The sequence below is a fragment of the Cervus canadensis genome, chromosome 17 (assembly GCF_019320065.1).
Source record: "Cervus canadensis isolate Bull #8, Minnesota chromosome 17, ASM1932006v1, whole genome shotgun sequence".
Taxonomy (NCBI): domain Eukaryota; kingdom Metazoa; phylum Chordata; class Mammalia; order Artiodactyla; family Cervidae; genus Cervus; species Cervus canadensis.
Window position 1 is genome coordinate 34,032,382 of NC_057402.1, and position 21,576 is coordinate 34,053,957.

General features: G+C 56.3%; 1 protein-coding gene across 4 annotated transcripts in view; it reads right to left on the minus strand.

Annotated features, from left to right (window-relative positions):
* Positions 1–1,956: 1,956 nt before the first annotated feature.
* STRA6 (signaling receptor and transporter of retinol STRA6) overlaps positions 1,957–21,576 on the minus strand; it is a 42,947-nt gene continuing 23,327 nt past the window's right edge. For all 4 annotated transcript variants that reach the window (XM_043490043.1, XM_043490044.1, XM_043490042.1 and 1 more), the window contains exons 3-19: positions 19,069–19,135; positions 18,692–18,777; positions 17,352–17,491; positions 16,731–16,754; positions 16,381–16,547; positions 14,905–15,027; positions 12,479–12,546; positions 12,224–12,300; positions 11,891–11,952; positions 10,806–10,968; positions 7,580–7,655; positions 6,207–6,340; positions 4,842–4,959; positions 4,652–4,753; positions 3,845–4,008; positions 3,469–3,618; positions 1,957–2,799 (exon numbers count right to left, since the gene is read on the minus strand). In XM_043490043.1, coding sequence (XP_043345978.1) covers positions 2,630–2,799; positions 3,469–3,618; positions 3,845–4,008; positions 4,652–4,753; positions 4,842–4,959; positions 6,207–6,340; positions 7,580–7,655; positions 10,806–10,968; positions 11,891–11,952; positions 12,224–12,300; positions 12,479–12,546; positions 14,905–15,027; positions 16,381–16,547; positions 16,731–16,754; positions 17,352–17,491; positions 18,692–18,777; positions 19,069–19,135 — 1,891 coding nt within the window. In that variant the 3' untranslated portion in view covers positions 1,957–2,629. The remainder of the gene's footprint in view (positions 2,800–3,468; positions 3,619–3,844; positions 4,009–4,651; positions 4,754–4,841; positions 4,960–6,206; positions 6,341–7,579; positions 7,656–10,805; positions 10,969–11,890; positions 11,953–12,223; positions 12,301–12,478; positions 12,547–14,904; positions 15,028–16,380; positions 16,548–16,730; positions 16,755–17,351; positions 17,492–18,691; positions 18,778–19,068; positions 19,136–21,576) is intronic.

Here is a 21,576-nt window from a genome sequence, read left to right on the forward strand (position 1 = left end):
CCCTGCGTCTGCCTGGAGTTTTGTCTGGATCTGGGAGCCCTGCTACTTCCAACCCCGTCCCTTTCCAGATCAACGTGTGCAATGCTTAGGGACAAGAGCCTGTGAGAGAAGCTCTGAAGCCTCTGACCAGAGCCCCCAGAACTGCTGAGACCAGCAAAGTGGAGACAGGGAGGCCCAGGAATGTAGGGTAGCAGCTGTGAGACTTGCAGTCTGGCCAGCCCCGCTTCCCCCTCCTTCCACACGCAGTATCTCCCCATCCCCCCCTCCCCCGTCAGCTTGCAGCTCCCGCTGAGCTGCCGTCACCAGAGCACATGTCGAGGATGACTGCACCTCTGATGGAAAACCGCGGGATGGAGCCAAGTCCCCTGTGCTGCGTTACCTTGGGTGAGTCACTGCCCATCTCTGGACTTTGGTTTCCTCAGAAGACAAAGGATGGGGTAGGCCATGGTAAAGTCACGGGTTCCGTTGACTCTGAGTATCTAAGGCCTTCTAATCCTAACCGAACGTGGACCCCTCGACATCCCTGGCTCTGTTCACATCTGAGCAGGCTTAGCTTCTTGCAGTAGGATGTGGGCCTAAGACCTGAGGCCGGGGGGTGCTGGGGAACATTTGTGCCCTGAATGAACTAGCTACTCGCTTGTTTTAAAGTCACCTGTGGCCCCCGTGCCCTCAGGGTGAAGCCCAAGTCTCTGGTCAGACATTCCTGGCCCCTCTGACTGGCTCTCTGAAGCCACCCAGCCCCACCCCTCTGGGAACAGCTAATTAATTGTCCCTTGAACGCTCTGAGATGTGTCATCCTCTGTATATTTACTTACGCTGTTCCATCTCTCTGGATATCCTCCTGCTTGTCACTCGACTAAGTCAGCTTTTGAGACTTGGCTTAGGTACCACCTCCTCCAGGAATCTCCGGGATGCTTTCCCCTCACCCCCTCAAATGGGACTAGGCCCCCTCCTCTGGCTCACATAGCCCTGAGTGTCCAGTGTCCCCGTCTGATCACTCTCTTGTGACTCTGTTTCCATATTAAGGACAGACCCTGTCAATCACAGACACAGGGCTAGGAATACATTTTACAGTGGGCTTCAGTGGGATCAACCCTGCCTTCCTTGCCCTCTTCCTGGGCACCCTTGAAGGTGGGTTGGAGCTCCCTGGCCCCCCCTGGCTTCCTGCCAGTTTGAGGCTGTAGTTTGGGTTTGGGAATGTGGTGGGGTTGGGGGTGGTCTTCACTAGCTGTACAGACATCTCCTGAGGCCCCACTGATCCAGGTATGTGGGGTGGCCACATTTGCCCCACTCTCGGTAGCCCCAGCCCCATAGTAGTCCACACCTCAGCCAACCCCCCCGCAGGAGTGGGGGACCCCCTCAGCGGCCCTTCCGTCTGCAGGCCAGTCTCCTCCCACCTGTGTGTGTGTGTGTGTGTGAGAGAGAGTCAGTCTTGTCCAGCTGTTTGCCACCCCATGGACTACAGCCCACGAGCCTCCTCTGTCCATGGAATTCTCCAGGCAAGAATACTAGAGTGGGTTGACATTTTCTTCTCCAGGGGATCTTCCTGACCCAGGGGTTGCACCCCCGTCTTCTGCATTGTAGGCAGTTTCTTTACCCTCTGAGTCACTAGAGAAGCCCCCCCACCCCAACCTCCATACTCCTATTCATATTGCTTTCTCCTGAAATCTCTCCTCCTCCCCAAATCCTAAACATTCTTGAAGACCCAGAATCAGTCCTACACCCAAAGCCCACACTCACACAGCTCAGGGGTGGCACCCTGGGTCCCCAGGCTCTCCACCACCCAAAAGGATGTGGCCACGGGTTCCCCCTCTGCCCTCTCTACCCAGCCCAGCATGTGACCAGAATACCCCAACCCCACCCAAGCCCCACAAACACAGTGTTGATTCACTGAGAGTCCGGGTGGTTTTCCCCAGATATCCCCCTCCCCGCCTCCCCCCACCTCAGGAGGACTGCTTCTCAAGCACAAGTTTATTACAGAGAGCACACTAACCTCTTTCATAATCTCTAAGGGCATACCAACTACAAAAATATCAGGCTCTCAAGTGTGGCCAGCTTGGTGTGGGGCCTGGTTGAGCCATGACTTTGCTGTGGGGTAGGAGCCCATGGCTTCCTCCTGGGCTGCCTTGCAAGCCATAAGGGCCCCCAGAAAGAGAGGGGGAAGCTTTAGGAGACAGGAGGCACTGCGTCTCGTCACGGTGGGGAGGTCCGTCTGCAGCTGAGGGGGCCAAGCTGGAAGGCTAGGCTGCCCTGGCCTGAATCGCCAACCCCGGTCAGGAGAAGGCTTCAGGGAAGCCTGGAGGCTGGTGGCAGGGCTGGGCGTCGGCAGGGGCCTGGACCTGCTTCCTGGACCAAGAGGCAAAACCACTGCTCGCCTTCTCCAGAGCCCTCACTGGCTTCCCAAGGTCAAGAGAGGCAGACCAGAGGCTTCCCGAGGCTCAAGGCTCATAGTGCTGACAGACTTCCATCCAACCAGAGTGACCCCCCGGCTGGTCCCGCTAAATCCCCGGGACCTGCGGGCAGAGCTGGGGCCAAGCAGAGGGCTGCCATGGCCATGGTGATGACGCTGGGAGAGCCGGGGAGGGACGGGCTGGGAGGCAAGGACACGGAGGTGTGGGCTTCCCCCGCCTCAGGGCTGGGAGCCGTTGGCCCGGGCACCCGGCGGGGCTGTCTTCCGGAAGGCCTGCAGAGCTGGGTTGTGCAGCAGCGTGTACGCCAGACCCCAGCGAGCCCTGCCTTGACGGGCCCTGGGCCCCGCTCCCTTGGCCACCAGGTCCTTGGTCTGTAGCAGCTGAATCCCTGAGAAGAGGCCTTCTGTGAGTCACTCAACAAACACCCAGCCAAACCCCGCCTCCCCCCTACCAACCCCAAGATGAGGGCAGAATCTGAAAATCCCATGTGTAGAGTGGGGGAGGTTGATGAGACAGGGGCTCCGGGTGCGATTTCACAGGGTGGGAAGCCGGGAGAAGTGCGGGGCTGCAGAAGGGCTTTGTTCAAGCTCAAGGGGTCATCCTCTGGCTAGCTGGTAGGAGAGGGAGAGGAGGAGCTCTGCGGGGGGCAGGGATGGGACAAGGGGCTGGAGCCAGCTCCGTGCCCCCCTCCCTACCACACCCAGGCAGAAGGGCAGGGGAAAGATAGACTGCTTAGATGGCGAGTAGGGGGTGGCCTGGGTGGTGGGGGTGACTGAGCCCCTTAGCAAGACAGAGGACTCATTCCCCAAGTAAGAATTAAGTGTGTGTGCACACATGTGACAGTGTGTATATGTTAGTATCAAGGAAAAAGTTACCCTGAGACGGGCCAGGAAAATTCTCACTTCTTCTCTCCCACAGGCAGCCCAGAGAGGAAGTAAGCATTTTCCTGGCCCTCTCTCCCTTGCCCGTGTTGGAGAGGGGGGCATGCCTTCCTCTTGGGAGAAGCCAGGTGGGTTCAACTCCCCCCCCCCCGCCCATCCCCAGTGGAAAGGCGCACCTTCCTCTTCCTCCCCCAGTCTGAGGCCATCCTGGGGGGTGACGCGGGGCTGGGGCCTCTGAGTTCGCAGGAGCAGGGCACAGAAGGCCATCACGGCTGGGTGTGACTGGCTGACCTCCATCTTCAAGAAGTTGCAGTATGTGTGGTAGCCTGGGTGGGTGGAGGAGGCAGCGCTAGTCGGGGAGGACCCAAGACAGCCCGTAACACAGATACAGGGAGTATCCTGCATGCCCACGTGGACACCTGAGCACGTGTGAGTGGCCCCCTGCTCAGGGTTACGGACATCCTCCAAGGAGACTAGGTCAGGGCAGACCCGCCCTCCCTGATTGGCCAGCCTGAGCATCCCCTACCCTTGGCTCCTGCCCAGTGACCTTACCGGGGTCAAGAGTGGCGGCTCTAGGAGGCAGCAGGCTGAGGTCCATCCGGCCAAGGTGGACAGCGTTGTAGAGGGCAGACAGGAGCACTCTCCAGGCGGCCACCATGGCGCCCACCAGCACGTTGACGGGGAAGAGAAGGAAGGTGGCTGCATAGAGCACTCGCCTGGGGTCAGGGAGAGGAGGGCTGAAGCAGTTCCCCACACAGAGGCCCTTCCTCGGGGTCAGTGTCAGACTGACAGGACCACAGCTGCCGTGTATTTACTGAGTACACCTCTGTGCACCCGCCTTGTGCCTTATGTAACCCAGCTCACCCATTTCCCCAATCTGGGAGGCCCAGAGAGATGGGGTGACTTAGCTAAGGCTGCCTAGCTGGTCAGTGGCAGATTTGGGGCTTCACTCCAGGTCCACCTGGATCTTCCTATGATCCTGGTGTCTCCCACCTCCTTTCTCTGGGTCCCTTGTTCACAACTCTAAGCCTCTCCTGGGGCCAGGATCCTCCCACAGCCTAGCAGAGAAATGACATGGCTGTTAACCTCCTCCTGCAAAGGGGAGAGCAGGGCTGATCCCCAAGATAGGGAAAGCTCAGCGGGTATTTCTGGCCCTGTGACAGGTAAACAGAGGCGTTGTGAACTAAGCTGGGCCATGGCAGCCTCTCTGTGGAAAAGGCGAGCTCTTTTTACCACCCGCTGGGGCCCCCTGTTAGAGAAAGGGGAAAGACAGCAGTGGAGGGAGAAAGACACAGAAAGGAAGACAGGGAAGAAGCGGCCAAGGGCCTGCGGGAGCCACAAGCCCAGGAGCCACCTCACCGGTTGGTCAGCCCCGGGCGTCCATGGTGAGTGTCCAGGAAGACCCAGTGGGCCGCCACGTTCTGCAGGGTCACAGCCAGGACCAAGGTCAGCCAGAAGGGCCTGTGGGAGGTGAGGGGATGGGGAGGGTGTCACTGTTAGTGGCCCTTAGGGAAGGGGTCCCAGAAGCCTCAGCCCCTTCCTCACTCACCATGAGGACTTCAGGTAATGGAGGAGCAGGAGGTTCCTGCCGTGGAGCATGGGCATGAACACCAGGAAGGCCAGGGTCAAGGTCCCCAGGAAGAAGAGGATCTGCTGCACCAGGAGCCCTGCCAGCATCGGGAGGAGGGGCGCAGCCATCAGCCCACCCCCGCCACTCCCAGAAACTCAAAGCTTTGGAATCGGGTAGACCGGGTTTCAGATCCCTGCTCTGCTGCTGTTTAGCTGTGCCACCTTGAGCAAGTTACTTAACCTCTCTGAGCCTTGGTTTCTTCCTCTGTAAAAAGGGGAGAGGGCCCCCCTACCCAGGAGGACCGTGCTGAGGAGGCAGTGAGACAAAATCTGTGGCCACTCTTGGAAAACCACAAAGTGCTTTGCAAATGTTACTTTTCCCCCCAATTGCTCCTGCATCCTTGAGGACAAGACAGTATTTGAAAATAATGTTTACATTCCTACTGGCCAGAGCCTGGCCCGTGGTAGGCACCTGAAAGCTGTCTATTGAAATGATGGGCTAATTGTTTACCTAGGATGTGTACAAAAGGGCTTCGGAGGCTTAAAGTTTACTAATTCAAGGAATTATGACTTTTAGTGCTAATAGTCCCTCTACCCCTTTTTATCATCTTGTCCCACCTTACCCAGAGAGTTGAGAGCTGAAAGAACCAGCAGGAAGGGAAATCAGACCCTTGCTGGCTTCGGCCCACTCACATTTGAGAGGACTTTACTCACTGCAGTGCCCAAGGAAAGAATCAGAAACTCGGAGCATGGAAGGGTCCTTGAAGTCCATCTAGTCCAGTTCTCTCAGAGTAGGACCCCCTTTGCAGCCCCCAGTAATGGCCACATAACCACGCTAGTGGAGGATAGGGAAGCCTGGCATGATACAGTCCACGGGGTTGCAAAGAGTCGGATGTGACTTAGCGACTGGACAATAATAACAGTCATGCTTGAATACTCCCAGTGACAGGGATCTCATTACCTACTGAGAGGCCATCATGATATAGCCCTCTCTTACAAAAGCAGCAATGTGCCTCCTTCATCTTTCCAGCCCTGGGTCACCCTCTGTGCTAACACCTGGTGGCACCCAGGAGCCAATCTAGTGATGGATGTTCTTTCACCAAAGGCTCCCGCACCTAGCCCCTCCCACTCCATCTGTGTGGACTCCCTGAGGGCAGGGGAGGCAAGGTGGTTCTTTCCTTTTGCTTTTACCCCAGAGCCAGCTCTAGCACAGGCAGGCAGACCCACAGGGGCAGCCAAGACCTGCAGCACATTCTCCACCCTCCCCACCCCCAACTCGGGCCAGTGTCTGGGGTCAGATGGAGGTCAGTGCTGAGGTCAGGTGGAGTGGACGAAGGGGGCTCACCAAGGCAGGTAAAAGCAGTCTGGTAGGCGGTGAAGCTCATCCAACAGAATATGGCCTGGCGGGAGGGGTGGGGGCTCTGGGTCAGGGGGCCCATGTCCAGGGCGCCCCCTCGGTGCAGAGCTTGCAGGTTGGTCCTAGGGTGGGAGTGAGGAAGGCAGGGATCTCAGGGAGCACACATACTGCCTTATTCTCAGCTCTGGGCCGGCCTCTGGCTGAACCCCCAGTCTAACCCACAGCCACGGGCAGGGAAGCCCAGGGCTGTGGGAGCCCAGTGGAGCCTACTAACCCAGCCTGGGAGGTCAGGGAGGGCCTCCCAGAGGAGGTGATGCCTGAGTGGAGTCTTAAAAATGAACGAGAGTAAGCTGGTAGCGGGTGGGGCAGGGATCAAGGGAGACAAATCAAAACAGAAGACTCAACCTGAGCCAAGTCAGGAAAGTGAGACACAACAGTAGGGATGGAAAGTGACTTGCAGCTCAGCCACCAGGGCGGGAGGCCAGGTTCCAGGTGGGCAGAGGCTTGAGAGCCTGAGCCACCTGACGCGAAGAGCCGACGAATTAGAAAAGACTCTGATGCTGGGAAAGATGGAAGGCAGGAGGAGAAGGAGGTGACAGAGGATGAGATGGTTGGAAGGCATCATTGACTCAATGGGCATGAGTTTGAGGAAGCTCTGGGAGTTGATGAAGGACAGGAAAGCCTGGAGTGCTTCAGTCCCTGGGGTTGCAAAGAGTCAGACACAACTTAGCAACTGAACAACAACAAATAGTGCCAACCCAGTAAGAAAAGATTCTGGAGCAGGAACCATGAGGCCTGATCAATGTAAAGTATACAGACCAGCTTCCTGCTAAGTCCCTGGCCCTCCCCTCCCCATCCACCCTACTCCCAACCAGAACCTTCTCTCCTTCTCTGCTCACACTTCTTCAGTGCTCCTTACCATTCACCATGAAAGGGCGAGGTAGGCGGCTTGGCATTCAATATCCCACAAGAATCTCTCCGGTGCCCCAGGCGCCAGCCGGCCCACCCCCTCACCCACACTCACACTTGCTCTTGCCCATGCAGCTCCTCCTGCCCATGTCACCCTGCCTCCCTCGTCTCCCGGTAGGATGCCAGCTCTCCCAGGCGACCCCTCCTCAGAAGGCAAACCCCACTCCTCAGCCCTTTATCAGCCGTGCCCTGCATTATTCACAGATATTTCTCCAACCAGATAGGGAGACCCCACCTCCACCCACCGCAGGGCAGCTGGCCTCAGGGACAGCTTGGTCCTGCAGGTATTCTCCCTCCCTCTAGTCCCGATTTCCCCCTCCTGGGTCAAGGGTCCTGCAGGCCCGACCTCTCCCCCACATCTGTATCAGGGGGTGTCAGAGCCTGCCACTGACCTGTGTGTCACCAGCGAGTGGACCAGCATGAGGAAGGTGAGCAAGCAAGACAGGACCAAGGCCGAGATGTAGCAAACTGGAAGGCCGAAAAGGAGCAAAGCGGGAGGTCAGGGCCTGGGGCAGGTCTCCCGGGAACCTCTGAACTGCTGTCGAAGGGGTGGCTGGGTGGGAGTTACCCCCACCCCACACCCATACTGAGCGGAAGCCTCTCGTCACTTTCCCTGTTCTCAGATCCAGTGTAAGTCAACAACTTCGGTTGGCCCATCCTGCCAGGTGACGTCTGGTGGCCAGGATGGGAGAGGCCGGCTCTGAGGTTGCAGATCTGGCCCTCACCCTGGTCTTGCTGCTTCCACTGCTGTGTGGCCCCCAGTGAGGGACTCCATGGGGGTCTGCCTGGCGTGTGCCTCCAGCTCCATGACCTCCTGGCTGTGAGGCGTCAGGAGATCATGCCATCGCCCAGCCTCAACTTGTCCATACCAGGCACACCGCTGGGCTGCCCACCTCCCAGCATGTTGTGAGCCCTAAAATCCCATCAGGGCCAGCATCAGTGGCCTTGGTTCAGAGCACAGAAGATGCGAGCGACCATCAGTGTGACCTGAATCCATCAGAATGAGGGATGTGACCGCTGCTACCCATCTCCTCCCCAACTCCCCATCCACCCTGGCCAGGAGTTCCTTGTATCAGCAGTAACTGGGAGAGAATGCATGATGTGCTGTGGACAAGCCTAGTCTTTAAGCATAGCAGGGCTGCAACCCTTCCACCCGATATCCACAGCCAGTCTCACACAGTACCCTCAGAACAACCCCACAGGAGAGGCCCAGGGAGACGTGGGACCCACAAAGAAGCTGAGACTCAGAGCTGGTGGGCTTGACCCACCAGCCACACCGCTTGGATGTTATGGAGCATGTTGTGCAATCTTCTGATCTAGGATAAGCCTGGGAGGTCTGCACCCTGATCCCATTAGTCATCTGAGGGAAGTGTTCCTGGTTCCCATCAGAGACTCAGGAGGGGAGCAAACACACATGGGAGAGGCAAGCACTGGGTCCTTGCAGCCACAGGTACTGGAGATGTGGGTCTTACCACTGACAGCATATTAGGATCACCTGGAGCTGTTTCAGTTCCCATGGCCCAGGGACTTCCAGTGGCCCAGTGGTTAAGAATCTGCCTTGCAATGCAGGGGACACGGGTTTGATTCCTGGTCGGGGAACTAGGATCCCACATGCTTCATGTGCCACAGCTACTGAGCCTGTGCATCACAGCTGGAAAGCCAGAGTGCCACAAGGGAAGATCCTGAATACTGCAACTAAGACCCCACGCAGCTAAAAAAATAAATAATTTAAAAAATTCCCATAGCCCAAGCTGCACCCCAGAGCAATTAAGTCAGAATTCCTGGGCATAGGACCCAGACCTTAGCTTTTTGGAAAGCAACCCCAGTAATTCCAACATGCACTCAGGGTTGAGAACCACTGAACTGGGTTTTTTCCCCCAAAGTCAGAGCCTTAATGATCTCTTATAGTCAGCAGTTGATTGAAATCCATCAGGCCAACCAGCACATGTAAAGCGCCAGCTACAAGTGGTTCTCAGACTCAGTCTTGTATTTGAATCATGGAGAAGGCTTGTCCAATCACAGAGGCTGGGCCCCACCCTCCAGATTTCTGAAGTCTGACTAGAGCCTTGGGATTTCTTCAAAGTTACCAGGTGATTCTCAGGCACAGACAGGAGTGAGGACAACCACTACAGAAACCTGGGGCCACTGTGCCTGCCCCTGGTTCAGTCGTGCAAGGAGGCAGAGGTGGGCCCTTTACTGAACAGAAGGCCAGGAGAAAGCCCTGGGCATGTGCAGCTCTGCTCCACTCTGTCCAGAGCCAATACGGTGCCAGCAAAGATACACCCTGGACTGTCTCAGCCAGGAGGCAAGGAGTTTGCCTGCTGAGCCTCCAAGGTGAGCAAACAGGGTAACTTGTAAGTGTCAGGTGTGTTGAGTAGAAACCAAATCCCCTGTCCTAGACATGTCTGCCTCTTGAGTTCCTGCTCTGTGAGAGGAGATCAATGATGCTGACCCAACAGGGCTGCTGTGAGCAAGGTCTGAGCTTGGATATGGACTGATAAGGGTCATGTCTGCTCCTGCCCGTGGCTCAGATTGTGACCTACTTGGAAAATCTTGGAGGTGTCATTTTTCAGCCCATCCAGAGCTTGTCACCTGTGGGCTTTAGCCACAGTTCCAGGACAGATTCTGGTAGGGGAGCAGATGCACTCAGGAAAGTGATGGTCAGGGAAGGAAGCAGTCACCACACACACCTCTGCCCACCCCTGCTCCCTCCCTGATGGTCTTGGTAAGGAAGAGCTGCAGGGCAGTCATACCTCCACCCGCAATAATGGCAGCCTAAGCTCCAACCATCACATGTTACTCCTCAGGAGCTAGGGTGCCTGTGCCAGCCAGAGACTCCCTAGCCAGAAGAGGGTGTAGGCCCCTTGACATCTGACCACCAGGCCCTGAGTCAAAGTGGTGGATAGTCCCAGCCTGGGTTAGGAGACTTTGTTCTTCTCTTGGCTGTATTTCTGTCTGGCTGTACAACCTCAGACCAGTTCTTCCCCTTGTGTCAAGTGAGGATGTGTCTCAGTCTCCTGCATGGGGCTGTGGAGGTGAGGCAGGTGGGTAACAGGGCTAAGGGCTAGCGGAGGCATCAGACCACAGAACTGGGAGGAAGGGGGGCGGCTGGTATAGTTTCAGAGCCCAGGAACTCATTGTCAAGGGAAGGAAGGAGAAAGGAGGTGCCTTGAGGACAGGGATTGGGAAGAGAAAGCATTTGCCCTTCCTGACCCCACCCACCTGCCATAGGATTAGCTCAGAATCCTCACCCGCCATCCCACCACAGTGCCTCCTTTCCTGCTTCCCTCAGAGCCTACGGCTGTCCCCTCAGTTCACACACACCATGCTCTCCTCGACCTCCACACCTATAGAGAGGGGCAAAGTTGCTGGGGGTAGGGGTAGTGGTGGGGGTGAGAGATCCCACACGAGCTGACAAGGGGCCAGTGAGATGACCCCTTCAGGTCTCAGAGACTCGGAACCGGAAGCTCCAGCTGTCCCAATTTGTAGATGAGACAGCCGAGGCTCAGAGAGGGGATGCCCAAGGCACCCCACGTGTCCGTGGCTCCTGGGACAGAGCTCAGGCATCCCAGCTTGGGTCCCCACTGCGGCACCTCGGGGGCTCCTGGGAGGCCTCACCTTCTAGAGCCCACAGGTGGTGCTTCACCAGCTCCACCACCTCCTGCCTGTCCTCTGACAGCACGATCCCAAAGCCGGCCAGCAGGTAGGAGACGTCCGTGGTGATCCCCGCCCTCACCTTCTGGATGGTGGGTACCACGCCCACTAGCAGCAGCAGGGCCACCTGGAAGAACCCCAAAATCAGGGCGGCAGGGCCTGGCTGTGCTCACACCAGACACTCCCATCCCAGGAGAAGTGTTTTCTGAGACTTCAGGAGATAAACTCCAGCAGCCCTGGGCTGCAGCCATGTGCCCATCACTCATCACAGTGCTCTTATCTGTCTCTTAAAGCAGCATCCTCAGGCCTCTAATCAGCATGTTACAGATAACGACTTTAGCCTCATCGACCCCAGACATGCTTTCAAGCAACACAAGTGCATGTGTGCATCTCTGAATCATCTATCTAAATTTAGTATGAAATTTCCAAATTTCCCATGTTGGAGAAAGCAAGGTATCCCATAAGTGAGCACAGGCATTGAAGCTAGCTGAACCTGGATTCGAATTTTGGCTACCCCGAGATATCAGCTGTAGGAACAAGGCCAAGTCAAATTCATCTCTCAGCCTTAATTTCCTCCATCTGTGAAAGGGAAAAGACTCATACTGACCTCCCAGGATCTTCAATTTTTTGTCTTTTTTAGGGGGAGGGGTGGTGGTGGTGGTGGGGATTTATCAAACATACATTATCTCACTAAATCTTCTCGACTGAAAAGAAAATAATTCTATTTCCTCCATTTCACAGCTGAGCTAGTGGGTTCAGGGATGTTGAGTAACTCGTCCAACATCACTCAGGAGGTAAATAAAGGAGTGAGGATTTAAATCTGTGTTTACATGACTCCAAAACTCATGCTCTGACCCTGTGTGAGCCCAAAAAAGGTTAGCATCCCCTCCCTTCTGGGTAGGCCAGCATTCCCAAGATGGCCAGAAGCAACAGGATAGGATTGTGGGTGGGGCTCTTGGGGAGCTGAGCAGGGGAGCCTGAGTCATCTCAGGGTTGGGGGTTGGGAGCAGGGGTCCAGAGGCAAACGGCATGACAGAGGCAGGACATACCTGGTAGATGGCTGTCCCTGTCAGGGTGACTGAAAGCACCAGCTTCAGGGGGAGTCGGAAACCTGCAGTCCCCAAAAGGAGGGGCATGGTGAACCCAAGCACCACCCAGGCCCCAGAGCCCTCTCCCGCCCAAAGGACCCAGGAATAGGACCACAGGTCACAGGATCCTGGACCACCCAGGCCAGTCAGGGGCTTCCCCTTGTCCCAAGCTGGGGTTGTTGCTCCTGATGACAATGGTACTAAAGGTCAGAGCTGGCTTTCTACAGCACCTGTTCTGTGCAAAGGAGGGCTGAGGTCACCTGTCACTCTTGACCTCAGCTCCCCACTCTATACCTCGCTGTGGAATGTAGACGGAGTGTCTGAAGTAGATCCAGGCCCGGGACGCAAAGCCACGCTTGCAGGTGTGGGAGCTGAGGAAAGACCCAGGCAGGAGGGAGCTCTCAGGAGAAGCTCCTGCTCCGAGCCTGGGCCCCAGGGTCTGGTTGATTCTTCATCTCTGCCCCAACATGTGGCCCGGTGCCAACCTCCCAAACAAACCTGCCTGCCCAGGCCTGTCCCCCAGCCCAAAGGATGTGCCTGGAACCTCACCTGCTTTTCAGCTTCTTCTGGCAAAGGAGGGTCCTGAGATATTCTTCAGAGTAGCTGCTCTGCAGCCCCTGTGGGGACAGAAGGACAAGAAGATGGGACCTGTCTTGAGCCATCCCTGGGGCCCTGGCTCAGGGTACCATGGTGGGCACCCTGTAGGTGCTCCATACAAACCTCTTGGCTGTGGTAGAGTAGAGAGAAAGGGCACCTTGTGGGGATAAGGGCCATGCCCCCCAAAGCTGCCCTCCCCTCCTCCTTAAATAAAAGACTAATCCGTCTCCTAGCTAAGAACTCCCAGTGCTGGCAAGTTTTTCCTAAGGGCTATTTCCAACCATCCCCGGCTTTACTCAGTCTCTTCACATCATTGCTTTCCCCCTGGCCCTCAGGCCTTTGCTAGCTGAGACGGGGGTTAAAGGGAGACTATGTCCCACGAGTTTATCCCTTGACCAGGACACAGGCTGGGCTGTTTTGGGTCAGATGCCCCAGGCCTCTCCTACTCCAGGGAGATCACAAGGGTGACCTGATTTGTCTAAGCCACATTCCAGGCCTTAAGCTGCCTGCCAAGTGGCAGAGGCCCACAGTAAGATGCGGTGAGCCCCTGGCCCCTGATCATTTGGAAAATATAGGCCAAGTCACCCATTGCCATGGGAACCCTGGGATCCAGGGCAGGTGTGGATCAGCTCAAAGAATGACTGTGTCCTTTGAGGATTAAAACTCTTTGACCAAGGGCCAAAGAGGATTTTATTTCTCCTAAGACTTCCCAAGAGGAAAGGCGTGAAATGGAAGGAGAGGCTGAGAAGATCCCCAGGAGAGAAGGGAAGGGCCTGAGCAAGGCAGAGACGTGCCTGGTGTATCCTGGGGAGCCGCTCCCCTCCTCTGAGCGTTTGGAGGGCAGTAGTGACAAGTACCGAGGACCCTACTGCTACCCTGTGAGCTCAAACCTGCAGTCAAGTGGGTCAGCGGGGGATCCAGAGCCACCCTGGAGATGCTGAGCCCACCTGCCTCTTCTCCCCTCCGTGGGGACCTCACTCCTTCTCTGGTTTCAGTCCCAGCCCCTCCGTTGCGCTCCAGGCCCAGGGTCCAGCTGCCCGCCAGACCCCTCGGCACCACACACGCACATCTGTACATCGTCCCCCGCACACCTGCTCTCATCCAGGGCTCTGCATGTCGCCAGGAACTGGCGCCACCACCCACCTGCTGTCTGTCCTGGATGCCACCCTTCAAGCTTTTCCTTCAACCTCCCCATCTGCAGAGCAACCAGCCTTTTGCATCTCTGTGGGGTAGTTTCCCTCCTCCCCCTCTCTCACCAGGCAACGACTCGACCCCTCCTCCACCCATGCTCTGGGGTTGCAATTCTCACACTGCACTGTAAATATATGTCTCTGTATCCATCGCCCCCAGCACACTGGGAGCCCTGGAAGTCCAACTCAGGTCACCTGGCTGAGTCCATAGCCCCAGCCCAGGACCTGCATAAGATAGGTGCTTGGAGAATGGTGAATATGATTGCCATATCTTGTAAGAATTCTCCCTTGCCATGACATATTCATCCACACACCCACCTACCCAAAACTTCAGAAATATTTGCTGAGTGTCTACCATCTCCACCATGATGCTGGGAAAGTTTGAAGGCAGGAGAAGGAGGTGACAGAGGATGAGACGGTTGGATGGCATCACTGTGTCAATGGACATGAGTTTGAGCAAACTCTGGGAAATGGTGAAGGACAGGGAAGCCTGGCGAGCTGCAGCCCATGAGGTCACAGAGAGTCGGACATGACTGAACGACTGAATAGTAACTCATGTGCTAAGACCTGCCCGATGCTGCAAATCATGCAAGAATGAAACAGATGCAGCCCATTTCTGCACCTCACACTCTTTGCTAAGCCTGCAATGCCTTTCTTTTTCTCTCCCTACTCCAGATCTTCCCTGTCCTTCAGCCCCTGCAATGTCTACTTCCTCCAGGAAGCCCTCCAAGCATTACTTAGTTCTTCCAGCCCTCCCCTTTATCCAACGTTATCCAACCTAGTGTTGATTCATAATACAATTCTGCCCCGGGTGCTCCCTGAATCATGTCAGCATCTGCAGAGCTTCTATTAGGCACAAGGCCCTGGCCTGTCTCATTTCTCCAGCTAGATCCTCCATGTTCCAGAAATAGAGCTATGAGTTCCCTGTCTTCCAGCCCACTTCTCCTTTGTTGAGTCCCCACTCTGCAAACAGCTTGATGCTCTAGGCATCCTGGGTGCCAGCCAAGAGCCTGGCTTGGCCTTTGCTTGGGGAGGGAGGACTCAGCGACTCAGCAAATGTTTTCTGAGCACCTTTTATGTTCTAGGCCCTACATCAAGTATGACCACATGTAGGAGACCAAAAGACCTGGGCGAGTCCAAGGTATCTTGAGTGCCGAGTACAAGCCCACCCCAGCCCTGCGCCTTTACCTTGGAACCCGTGGCTGCCCCATGACTGAAGCTTCTCACCAGCTGCACTGGGTACCAAAGGCTCAGGAATCCGAGGCCCAGAAGGAGAGGCAGCGAGGCCAACAGGGAGTAGTACTTGTAGATCTGGAGGGACAGACAAACATCAAGACACATCTACCTTCTGCCTCCTTTTCCCAATCAAAGACTGAGATTCATTTCCCTTCCCAGCTCACAGGGGCCCCTGAAGGTGATCGAGGGTGTGGGGGAAGGCTTCTGGTTCTATCACTACCCTACAACCTAGGCCACTTGGCACCGACTCCTACTTCTCCTTCTCTGGCCCCACAGAGGTGCTTGCCCCTCCCCCAGGCCCCTAGACTCCCAGGGCCCTTTCAGAAGCCAAAGGGAGGATGTTTTGTGAGCCCCTCCTACCCACCCCAGGGGACTGCCATGGGACCTGAAACAGGAGACAGCCACCTTCTAAGTCCTGGTGCTTTGACACTGGCCTGTTTTTGTTTTTTTCCTATTACAGTTTGCAACCTGAGCAACTGCAAAGAACATGCCCTGCCTCCTGGGGCTGAGGGCCTCCTAGGGTTGAACATGGATTCATTTATTTATTAATTCTGTATGTTTTTACTGAGAGCTTAGTATGTGCCAGGTCCTGGCTGGTGAAAAAGACCAACCAAGTCCTTACTCTCACGGAAACCACCTGAGCTTCAACTCTACCCTGAGGGATCTGTGTTATCAGCTCCATTGATGGGAGCGGGGTAGGGTAGGTGGGGGAACCTGAGCCTCAGAAAGGTGATAAGGTGTTCTCAAAGAACCTGGCACCACCTGGCATCATTGCATGCATTTGCTTGTTTGACTGCATGTTCCCTTCCAGAAAAGGCAGCTCTTGGGATGCCAGGGACTTCATTGGTCTTAGTCACAGTGCTACTCAGTGACTGGAAATGCCCCTGGTACAGAGAATATGCTCAAATATGTTTGTGGAATGAACTAAGGAAGGAAGGGATAAAGCTGGATTCAAACTTGGGTTGTCTGATTCTAGGCTACACCTACACCCTTTGGGCTCCAAACCAGGCAGCTTCACACCCCAACCAGGCCCAGTGAACCAGGTTCTGAGGTTCTGGACTTCTCTTTTTAGCCCTCTGAGACCATCCCCCAACTCAGCGCTTGCGTTCTGCAACTTTCTTCACTCTCTCTCCAGCCTGGCCAAGGAAAGTCTGGGCAATTAATAATGGGGAGATTTCAGGGTTCCTCTCCCTCCTTCTCTGCCCCTTCCCTCCCCTCCCCCTCCCAGACAGGAAGCTCCTGAGGGCAGGCCCAGCTGTCTCTCCCACAGAAGGGCCAAGCTTGGAACCAGCACATGGCTAAAGGCATGAATCCCGTGCCCAGTAGAAGGCAGCAGGGAAGCGTGTAGACAGAGGTGAAAGGGGCCTCACTGGCTGATGCAGCTGCCCCATACCGCGCTGTCCCAGGCCGTCCCGAGTCCGTGGTTACCTTGGGTGATTCAGGACACTCTGCCCTTTGCCAGACCTGGACCCCCAAATGAGCCCAGGACAGCACGCTGCCTAGCAGGTGGGCGGCTCCATGCCTGACGGTGGCACAGGCAGCCAGCGGATAGTAGAGGGCAGGATAATAGAGCAGAGCCAGTATCTTCCACAGCCCTGGAAGGCAAGACAGGCAGAGAGACACATGATGGAGGAGCAGAGGTGGGGCCTGGGTCCCGCCCATCCCCACTTCTCTCCTGTCTCTATCTTCCCAGCCCCTCGACTGGTTCAATAGGCAAGAGCCCTGCATTCAAGCCAGACTCTTGACTAGTATCAGCTCTGTGATCTTGGGCAAGTTACCTCTTGAAGTCTCAGCTTCCCCATCTGTAAAATGGAGTAACATAGCACGTTAGCAAAGATCAAAGGAGAAGGTATGTGTAGGGTGCCTAGCACCATGCCTGAGTTAGTACTAAATAAATTCAGCTACTATTTTATTACTGTTCCCATCTCTGACCCTCGGCCTCCACCACTGTAGAATGGAGCTGATATCTGCACTTTGCGGAGTCATTGTGAGGATCAGATGACCTGAGGCGGCCACGTTGGAGGGCGGCGGCTCCTCTGGATGGTGGCTGTGCTTTCTACCACCACTTCCTTAAGCCCAGATCAACTCTCCAGGACCCCTCCCTATTCCCCTCCCCTGCTCCTTCATGTTCACACGGGACTAGGCTGTCTGAGGTCTGGGGGACTCCGTCTGTGCCCCCTCACCCAGGGGGGTGGAGTTTGTATAGGAGCAGAGAGGGCAGCATTGACCCAAGGATGGAGCGACAAGATTTCAGACACTGGGGTGGGACAGTTGGTGAGGGTGATGGGACAGCGTCTTCTGGGCGATGGCGCACAGCTGGGATCAGGAGCCCCAGTGCTCTGGATTCCCACCAGCCCCCTGCTATCCATCCAGCCCAGGGCCTTAGCCATGCTGGGTACCTCGGCCGGGTGGTGAGGTGAGGCTCAGGAAAGGCAGTGGGTCCTCGGTGGGGAGCAGCAGACACAGGGAGCTGAAGAGGACCATGAAGACGGCGGCAGGCACGGTCCGGGGCCTGTCCCCAGCCAGGAAATCCACAGGGCTGGTACAGAGCAGGGGCAGGACAAGAGGCCGTCACTCAGGCCCTGCATGCCCGTTACCACCCCGTGTTCCACACACTGGGGAGGTGGAATCCTTCCCCTTCCAAATGGGGAAACCGAGGCCCCTTCATGTATTCATTCCACAAATATCTGTGGAGTGCCTCCTACGGATCCAGACCTGGGCCCTATGGCAAGTGACTCAGGAACACGCCCCCCTCCCCCCAACACACAGACGCAGAAGGAGCAAGCCTAAGCACTGCTCCCCCCGCCCACTCTGGAAGCTTCAGGAAACGGCCGCCTCCACACTAATCGGTCTGTCTGGGCTGGCAGACCTTCAGAGAGCTGGAGAGTCACAACATCCTTATGCAACGGCCGCCGCCCTGGCCTGGGAGTGGCCCCAGGGCAGAGGGCAGACAGCGGGCACGGCTATCCCAGGCATTGCCCCTCTGAGCTCAGAGCAAGCCTCTGAGACCCTCTGCTTCAGTGCTCCAGCTTGCCTCCATGCCCAAAGGGCTCCATCCTGCCTCGTTCACCCCTGGGCCCTCCCCTAGGCAGGGCAAGCTCTTTTTCCTGGCCAGCCAGTGCAGTAGAAACCCCCGGCTCTTTCCCGTCAAAACCAGCATGGCAGGCCCCACTCCGGTGTTCGGTGTGCAGTCCGAGTGCAAGGCTGTCTACACTGGGGCTCCACCTACCACCTCCCCCGATTCTGCAGTCTCTCCCACACACACCTGCCCAGTCCCAACTTCTCAGGGTCATCCCCATCCCAGGCTCTGGGGTTGCAAGGCTGAAGGAGGCAGGGAGAGAAATTTCAACCAGAGGAGCTGGTGGTCAGTCCCTTATAAAACTGTGTCATGTCTAGGAAATACCCTCAGGGAAGAGGGTGAAGATGGCGTGGAGTGATCATGGCCTGTCTAGACCATGGGTTGCCTGAGGGGGTGTGTCCTGGAGCTGGGCCCTCTTGGGCCCAATCTCCCTGGGGTCTGGAACAGGTGTGGGTGCCCCTGAGCGGGTCCCTCCCCTTCTCTCTGGGGGTCCCAAGCAAAGCTGGAGATCTCAGTGAAGGGGGGCGGGATGGGAGAACCTCCAGACTGAGAAAGTTCTGGGTGTCACAGAGGCCCAGGGACCTAACAACTCACCACCCCTCCAGAGTGGCCCTGTCAGCTGGGCCCCCCAGAGAGGAGAGCCGAGGCCAAGGCACCAACCTGGGCAACCCGGGCCTGCCATGCCCACAGTGGGGCCAGAGCTGGCGGCGCCTCACCAGCATGGCCAGCAGCAGCAACACGAGGATCTGAAAGAATAACACAGAGGCGGGGCTAGGATGCCCAGGCCTTCCCCCAGGGGCTGAGTCAGAGCCCTCGGCCCTGGGAGGCCCCTAGCCCCCGTGCACACTCGGGCAGCATGCTGGGGACCAGCAAGGAGGTGACAGAAGTTTGAGAGGTTAGACTCCGTCTGCATCCCGGTTTGGGTGCCCGCCCGGGGAGAACTCCCAATACCACCCCCCAACCATGTTTAGGGTCCCAACGTCTCCCTTAACCACCCCAGCCTACATCCCCCTGGTAGTAGGCCAGTTTGGACTCACCGACAGCACGGCCAGGCAGGCGTGGTAGAGGCCGGGTGGCACGCTGGGCTGACAGGAGGGGACCAGCCTGCAGAGCAAGTGAAGGCTGGTCAGGCTGAGGTAGGGAAACCCCAGGTGTGCGGCCAGGCCTGGGGTTCCAGGCTCCCTAGGCTGGGTCTCTACCCACCACCTCCCTTGACCCCTCTGATCGCTCACACACAGTTCCACCTTCTCAGGGCTGTTCTGGGCCCCATGACCCTATGGGGTGCCGCTCCCATACCAAGGCTTAAGGTTATAGGGCTGAAGGAGACAGAGGGCTCCAGGGGAAGACATGGGAGAAACAGAATGGGTCAATTCAGCCTTTCTCTCCATCAAGGCTCGCTTCATTCCTCCCTCCTCCAGGAAGCCTCCCGGACTGCTCCAGGTGTCAAAGACCCCTTCTCCGAACTGCGGCTGAGCATACCACCTGGATCCAGCAATCAAGCACTTGGTTCTGTGATCTGCCTTTCATTCACTGGCATCTGAGTTTGGTCTGTCTGTGACTAGAATGATCTACCTTGGTCTTCCAGGATTTATGTCTCTACTTGTTTTACTTTTGCTAAGGGCTGAGTCATGTGTCAGAGAAAGGTATCAGGTGGAAGCCCTGAGCTCAGGATTGGACCTAAACCTAGAAAAGCAGATAGGATTGGGTTCCTGCGGGAGGGCTAGACCTCTGGGTTTGCCCAGCTGGAGCCTGGGAGTGCCAGAGGGAGGCCACCAGTGTGGATGGGACCACCAAGTTCTGGCGGACGAGGCATCGGAGGAAGCCCCTGCTGCAGCTGGGCCTGCCCTGCCCAGGGGTGGGGGCAGGGGGCTCACCCACCCTGATGGGCTCCGTCCCCTGTGTGGACAAGATGAGTCTCAAGGGTGGGCCTGAGGACTCTGCGCTAGAACAGCCCAGGCTTCCTGAGCTTGGAAATCCCAGAGAGTGAGGAGCAGGAAAGAACCCAGTCCCGTGGGCTTGTCCTTCAGGTGGCAGGGTACAGAATAACCTTTTTTGTGCAATTTCTTGGCTCAGGTAGCTCCAGCCTCTTTCCAAAGCAGAATAGTGCTCATGGTAGAGTAGAGTAGGCGTCACGGGGGATCAGGTTCCTTCTGTCTGCCCTCAGGCCTCACACGCCCCACTTACAACTCCGTGGCACCTTACAGGAGTATGTGGGGTCGGGTTTGGGTGAGACAGGGTTGCTTGCTAGCCCCAAGAGTCCAGAGCCCCGACTCCTGGCCATCTCTGGTGGCATCTCGTCACTTGACAAAATCCTACTCAGTCCTGCCCCCCACCTCCAGGTCCAGCCAGAGCAGGGGCTCAGCAAACTGTCCCTGGGCAGCCTGACCCTTTCCCATTCATCCTAGACCAGGAGGCACCCTGGACCCCCTCCAGAGACCTGTCTGGGGGAATCACTGGCCTTTCTGTGCCACCTGGCACCCGCCTCCATCTACCCTTTATTTAGCTCCGTTTGACTGAATCTCATGAACCCTCAAATGTTTGCGGTCTGGGCAACAGAAACTTGGCCAAGCAAATGTTTGGCTGATGGTGCGTGGACCCATGTTTTGTGCTGTGGGGCAGGCAAGATGGCACAGACATGAAGAACACCGTGGTAGGGAGGGTGGGAGCTTGATCCTCGAGGGAACACAAGCAGATGCTGGAGGATGAAGAGGGGGAGACATTTGGGCCAAGGCCTCAGAGTGGGTGGTATCTGAGTTTGGAAGATGGTTAGCATCTCTTCAGGCAAACAAGGGCCAAGGGAGCTCCATGTAGAGGAAAGAACAGGAGAAAGTGCAGTGACAGGCAGCAGCGAGTGGAACTGGGGCCACACGAGGTTTTCAGCTTGATCGGAGCCTGGCAGGCTGAGAGCCGGTGATAGCAGGCATGGGAGGCACTGAGGGTGTTTAAGCAGGACAGTGTTCTAGATTTTAGGAGATTTCTGTGGCTAGATTTGAATAAATACAACAGCACGGACTTCCCTGGTGGTTCAGTGGTTAGGAATCCACCTCCCAATGCAGGGGATGTGGGTTCAATCCCCGGTCAGGGAACTAAGATTCCACATGCTGTGGGGCAACTAAGCCTACACTCCACAACTGAGCCCAAGTGCTCTGGGGCCTGTGTGCAGCAACTAAGACCCAATGCAGCTAAATAAATAAACATTAAAAATTTAAAAATGCAACCTAGTACTTACTAAGCATTGAATAAGTGCCATGTACTGCTTGTTCCACATACTAACTCAGTTGTTACCTAAAAGGTGGATGCTATTAGTATCCTTGTGTAAACGAGGAAAACAAGGCTCAGAGAGGCTAGGTGTCTTGCCCAAATCACACAGCTAGTAAAGCACCAGAGCCAGGATTCACACTGAGGTAGTCTGACTCCAGCAGCCGCAAGTGAGCAGGATGTGAAAGATAAGGAGTATGTGGAAGCCATTAAGTTGAACCATATGAAACTGCCATTTCTTTACATCAGAGACAGTTGCACATCAGCATTTTCAAATGGCCCAGCGT